At 38.6% G+C, this 6069-nt stretch overlaps 1 protein-coding gene across 1 annotated transcript in view; it reads right to left on the bottom strand.

Annotated features, from left to right (window-relative positions):
• MGAT4D (MGAT4 family member D) overlaps window positions 1-6069 on the bottom strand; it is a 23852-nt gene that overhangs the window by 2870 nt on the left and 14913 nt on the right. Inside the window, exons 9-12 of the mRNA XM_026042603.1 lie at window positions 4796-4907; window positions 3714-3844; window positions 2573-2680; window positions 1482-1675 (exon numbers count right to left, since the gene is read on the bottom strand). Of these exons, the coding sequence (XP_025898388.1) occupies window positions 1482-1675; window positions 2573-2680; window positions 3714-3844; window positions 4796-4907 (545 nt within the window). The remainder of the gene's footprint in view (window positions 1-1481; window positions 1676-2572; window positions 2681-3713; window positions 3845-4795; window positions 4908-6069) is intronic.

The following is a 6069-nucleotide window of genomic DNA, read 5'->3' as shown; positions in this document are numbered from 1 at the left end:
TTTTTTTTTAATCCAAAAATGGCTAAAGAAATTTAAAGCTTCAACCTCCATGAAACAATTGAGCTCCAAGAACACCACAGGATACTACAAGTTTAACTATATATTTTCACAGGAGTGAGTAGGAAGCAGCCACAAGGCAACAGTGTATATAAGCTAGCTTCACCCAGATCCCAGAAATAGGAAAATGCAAAAACACAGGTTCCTTACTTTGCCCAAAGCATACGCCAGGGACTATCAATGCTGGTCATCGGAGGCTACTCATGCTCCAGTGTTTATTTTAATAGCTGGCATTTAATGATCAGTAGATGGAGATATAAGCTTGCTTTTTTTTACTTTTTTTTTTTTTCATAATAAATGAGAAATCTTGAATATTTGCAGAAATGAAAGTCTCTCACTTCTGCGACTGGCTAGAGAGGAACTGTGATAACTGAGAAGTTTCCTGTCCGCAAATCCCTTATAGAGAATATGGTAATTTGTGTCAGATACTCCCCTAAAGTTCTGTATGTTGTTGGGTTAGTTTTAACTCAAAACAGTTTCCTAAATTTACATGGGAAGAAGAAACTTTTCYGAAGCAGACAAGCCTGCTTCTTTTTGCAAGACCATCAATTTGAATTGTTCATAGAGGGAATCATTCTGAAAAACTCTTCTTTGTTCTAAGCTACAGGTACCTCTTCTTTCAAAGAAGGACAAGTCGTTAAYGTGAGAAGACAGCAGACAAAAGACAGTTTTGTTTTGTTTTTCTTAATGACAAAAATGCTTATTGCAGGAAATAGCTGTATATTCAGATACCTGAAGGGAGATCTCTAGCTGTGAACTAGGTGCTCAAGCTCCTGCTWCAGGCTCTGACTCAATACAGCCTGTGAAGCCTGAAGAGCAACTCGGGTGATCAAACAGGATGAGAGGAATTGCTGTCTAGATTCCTCTGACTGCATTGAGCAGATCTCCTGTATAGTTCTCAAGTGGAACTTAGACATCCACCTCTCCTATAGACYTCTCCACCATGAACATCCATTTCTACTCTCTGAATGCCACCTTTAATTACTGCTCTCTTTTCTTTTTCTGTACGGTATTGATCTTTTCTCTTTAATTTCACGCACATGGTGAAGCGTGTGGCTGGCTGGGGAAGTGGCCTGTGAGCTGGCCAATATCACGTAAATAGCCTTTCTATTGGTAACCATAAACACTAAGCTCCACTGATGAAGAACATTAGTTAAAGCCAACWCCTTTGAGAATTACCATAATAAAATGTGGAATATTAAACATTTTAATTGAAGAAAAGAAAGAATGAAGAAGCCCTCTAATTACTAAAGAAGGAAAGTATTTCAATAGCAGAATTCAAGAAGGGGAGCAAATACACAGCAGATCTTGGATATCAGTTCACTAAAACRGCCATAGCTTGTGCAAATAGGTGGTCATTTTGAGCAGACTAAGTCACTTACCAAAATGGAGACGTGTAATCTTCCATAGCAGGTAGTACTTACTTTTCTACTTTWAGTGGCTTCGAAAAGGTGAAGCTGATATAATCGCCAGCCATGGGTGCCAAAGCCCAAAAACAGTCTTTTCCTTCATAAACATTTTCCAAGGTATGCTGCTGGAAAATCTTTAGGCTTGTATCCAGCTTTGCRGGTGGATTTTTATGTACTTTATACAGCACATTATTACCAAAATCTTTATCCTGTTGGATATGAAGAAAAGTAATTTCACACATAAAAAATACAGTGAAAAAAATGTTCCAAAATCATGAAGTACTACAGAGAACAATTTTAGAAAATGAGTGTAATTCCATGTCAAAAATATAGGATCTATTTCTAGTAGAAATATGGTACTTCAGTGAAATCACTGAAATTCAATGTTACAKTTTATAAAACAGCACTTTACTGATTATTACCAAGCTGTCTAGATGTAAAAAGAAACTTCTATAAGGTGGGCTCTTTTGTAGTTTTCTATTACACCTTCCACCAGAACAGATGCTAATTGCCAGAGACTGCGTAGATCTCTAGTCGGACCCACTACAACAATTTTATTATCGTGAGTGGTCTAAAAGGCACTAAGGGAACGTTCCTCAAGTCCAATGCTTCTTTGTTCTCGTCCTTAAGAGATAAATAGCAGATTCTTAAAAGACCAGTAGATTAATTTATTAGCCCTCAAACTTACCATGTCACTGCTACAACTATGCCTTTGTTCTACCAGTATTTCCTTCTTATTCATAAACCCTCATGTCTGGGTTGTGGGCTGCCTGGCCAAGAGGGACCATCCCAGCCCTTTGTGTTTGTATGGCGTGCAGCACGTACAGTCAGGGCTGCGAGGAGGGCCCTTATTACGTGCGATGTGGTGCTGCTATGACTGGTCACGGATGCAGAGATTCRCCACTGTCTGCCCAGAACAGCCTGCAACGCCTGCACTTCTGATGCTAGATTAGTATTATCTCCAAAATCTGTCATGAAACAGTTCTTGGGTTTAGAAACGCCCTTTAATGCCTGCATCAAGATGCAGTCCTTGATACTGGTATGAGAAACAAATCAGAACATAAGCATACATAACTAGAAACGAGTGAGAAATGTCACAGTCTTACTTTCAAATTCTGTATCTTTCCAGCCAGCGATGAATGAATTCCCACATGCTGAAAGAGAGATGGCTTAGCACGGATACGTAACTTGGCCTTTTCCTTTTGACAGTGCACCTAAAACAGAAGTAGAAGAGAATGAGGTTTTGTTTAAATAAAGGAGACGCCGAGCAGCATCAATAAGGCAACTCCATTATGAAGYTGAGGGTCCGAGTCCATGCTGTTTATCAATATTTACATAAATAATGCTTAAATGAACAGACATCTTGCATTAAATACAGTCTTCCCAGAATTACACTCATACTTGCATGCACACTGCTGTGTGGACTCACAAGCTTAAACATCAGCAATTCTGGGATTTCTGCACTGTGTTCCACTATATTCATTAATTTCACCCAATTACACCGCAAAGTATGGAAACACATGTCAAATCTGAAACAGCTTGAGTGCATTCTGCTTCTGGCAAATATTGCATTTGAATCCTTATTTTCCATTTTATTTGTATTTTGTGACATGATTAGGAAATAAACCAGGAATAATTGCATACGTACTGATATGTGGGTTTCTGATCTTTCTTTGGCAGTATTTCTTAATAATAATAAGGGAAATAAATAATAATAAAGGAAATGTACATTATATGCTAATGATATACTAATGAACAAGACATAAGGAGGCATAATGGTTTAGAACAGAATAAAATGTAAAAGATGTAATATAAGGTTTAAAACAAAAAAAAACAGGCACCACTTCCTGCGAGACAAGAAGTGGTACCCAAAACTCAGAGCAGCTGTGATTTAAAAAAAAGGATTCTTTGCCAACCTTCATGTCATGAGAAGCGAGGGTCTGCAGAGGTTTGTATGTTCACGTTTTCACACGAAGCACAGCAGGCAGCTGTGGGCTCGCGCTGCCCACGTGCCGAGCTGCCGCAAGGCAGGCAGCGCCGACACAGACGTGAGAGGGTCTGAGCGAGGCCTCGCAGCAGCACCTGATGGCCTCAAACCCTGCGTAGATCAATGCAGATCCACGGCAAATCTTTCCTCACCAATTCCTGACTGGGGTAGGTTTGCCTTTTAAATGATTTTTATGCTGTTTTTTTGAAAATAAATTATTTTGTCACTGGTAGTGTTTGTAAGTTCATGAAYATACTTACTGAATCCTTTTCTGGGTTGCAGACTTTAACCCAGAGGAGGTCATCTAGGAGCCAGTCTATAGGCTTATCTTTATGGAACATGAGAAAAAATTCCACAATGAGCGGCAAGTCTTCTGATTTGAACAGTTTCCCTGAAAGCAGGACATCATTAAATTGCATAATTTAATAGTTTTATTGCCGTGCAGAAACCACTGACTACTTCCTCTACCCATAAGCACACAGAAGCGTTTCTGACATTCAGTGGAAAYTTCACACGGGCTCCAGCTTTGAAGATGATTTTTCTTTCCCTCCAGCTTGTTGAGACTCTGAAAAGATTGCCATCCCATGCCTGGAATTACTACCAAATAGCCAATGTTTATATCCTAAACACCAATCTGGCAATCATCAGTGTCAGTGTGCCAGAAGATACAAAATCTGAATATAGTCTCAAAATGTTAAATACACATTTTCACTGGGAATAGGGTATTGAATATATTTAAGTCTTAAAAATAAAGAARAAAAATGCTTTATAAAATACAAACATTACTCATTTAGTTCTCTTGATATTTTTAGACCAGAGTTTGTTGCACTAAATTTATTTGTTCAATATTACACTAATAATGGTATATAACACAAACATCACAAATAAGAAAAAATAAGAGAGAGATGTGTGTGTACACACACACGCACACAATATATATATAAGGAAATGTATTACTACTAAAATAATTTAAAATTCTTCACTGTAAAATGCTCCACAAAGGAAAGCAAATACTTCATAGGTTGTGCAACTTGCAAAAGCTGTGGTACAGAAGCCTGTGGTCTCCTGAGGTGGAATGATGTGCTTCTTATGGGAACCCAAGAACTAGATCCTTTGCTGAGAAGACTGGGCATTAAAAAGACATTGTCAAATGACACAGAAAGCAAGACTTCAGATGGGAGCTTTCCTTAAATTTTAGCATTTCCTGAAGAACCAAGGAAGTTTTGATACATTATAAAGCACAGAAGCACTAATGTAATTCTCATGCATAAGACCTACTCTGTTTATATAGCTCTATGTTCAGATCAAATCCAGCTGACCCTGCTGAGGCCTAAATACTTACCRATAAATCCTAGCTGGGAGAACTCAAGAATCATCCACTCTTGGGACTGTTTAGCAGCAAAGTTGTTTATAGCATGAAAATACTCAGGTTTGGCTATAATATCATCTTCCAGCTGGGGAGAAAAAACAAGAAAACTAAGGCAACTGGTGGTTTTATTGCTTGCAGAGGTGGTGGTGATGTTGCCACATGTGAACGACACCATATTGTGCTCGACTGCTGTACARTGTTTACTGAAGTTGCGTCAAACTCAAGTGCGTTTCCACAGATACCTCTGTTTCAGTTTCTACAGATATCTCTATTTCAGTAGCATTCATTAAATATTTATTTACAGCAGTGCCCATAACAGAGTGATTCCTACTTTTTCAAGAAATAAGTTGTCTCTATCTTAAATAACTAACACTCAAAAGTAAAAAGGGAACAAACTGRAGTTAAAGGAGAGGATAGTAGGCAATTTGCACCGAGGCTGTAAAACCATCAGTCATCAGCAGTAATAAGTTTTTTAGAAAGAGAAATACCAAAAGCAAAATGGTCAGAAGCTTGTAGATTACCCTGGGCAAACTCTGTCATACCCAAATGATGCTGTGGCATAAGAACTGAGGATATTTACTGAGATGGCTGTAGAAAGAGGTGTTTCAGAGAATACTAGCCAAGGAAGAAGGTACATGCACTGAAAGCACAACAAAGGGCAGAAACACAGAGAGCTTTCAAGGTGCTATTATTCAAGGTGCACCTTTGCAAGGTGCTCTTGCAAGGGAGCCAACTGAAGGATACTCAGAGTGATATTCCTCAAGAGAATGAGAAATGTCTTTGGTGCATTTTTATGCTGCTTTCTGAAGAAAAGAAAAATCCTAAAGAGGCAAAAAATTAAATGAAAAGAGGAAAAGAAAGCATATTGTTTCCTGCAAATTTTGCATGCTCAACTGACTCAGTGCAGAATCAGCAATAAAGTAATAATTCATGGGAGATGGTAAGGACAGAGCACACACAGAGAGCACTCCACAGTTTTTAGCTGAATTTTACCACTATTACGAGCGAAGAGGGTGGGAATGGTGTTGTCAACAGTGAAATGAGGGGGGAGTAGAATGAAACTTGAAATACAAGATTGAGAGATCTGTTTTAACCCTGTCAGCTCCTCTTGCAAAGAGATTAAAAGATAGAGATGAACTGAGATGTACTGAGATTAACACAATCTGAAATCTGGCATTTGAGCTGAAGTGACAGTTACACAGTTGAGAAGAGACAGAGAGAGACAGAGAGAGACAGAGAGAGACAGA

Source organism: Nothoprocta perdicaria, unplaced genomic scaffold (genome assembly GCF_003342845.1).
Source record: "Nothoprocta perdicaria isolate Ctin4 unplaced genomic scaffold, notPer1 scaffold_31, whole genome shotgun sequence".
Taxonomy (NCBI): Eukaryota; Metazoa; Chordata; class Aves; order Tinamiformes; family Tinamidae; genus Nothoprocta; species Nothoprocta perdicaria.
This window is presented reverse-complemented; position numbering and strand designations above follow the sequence as displayed.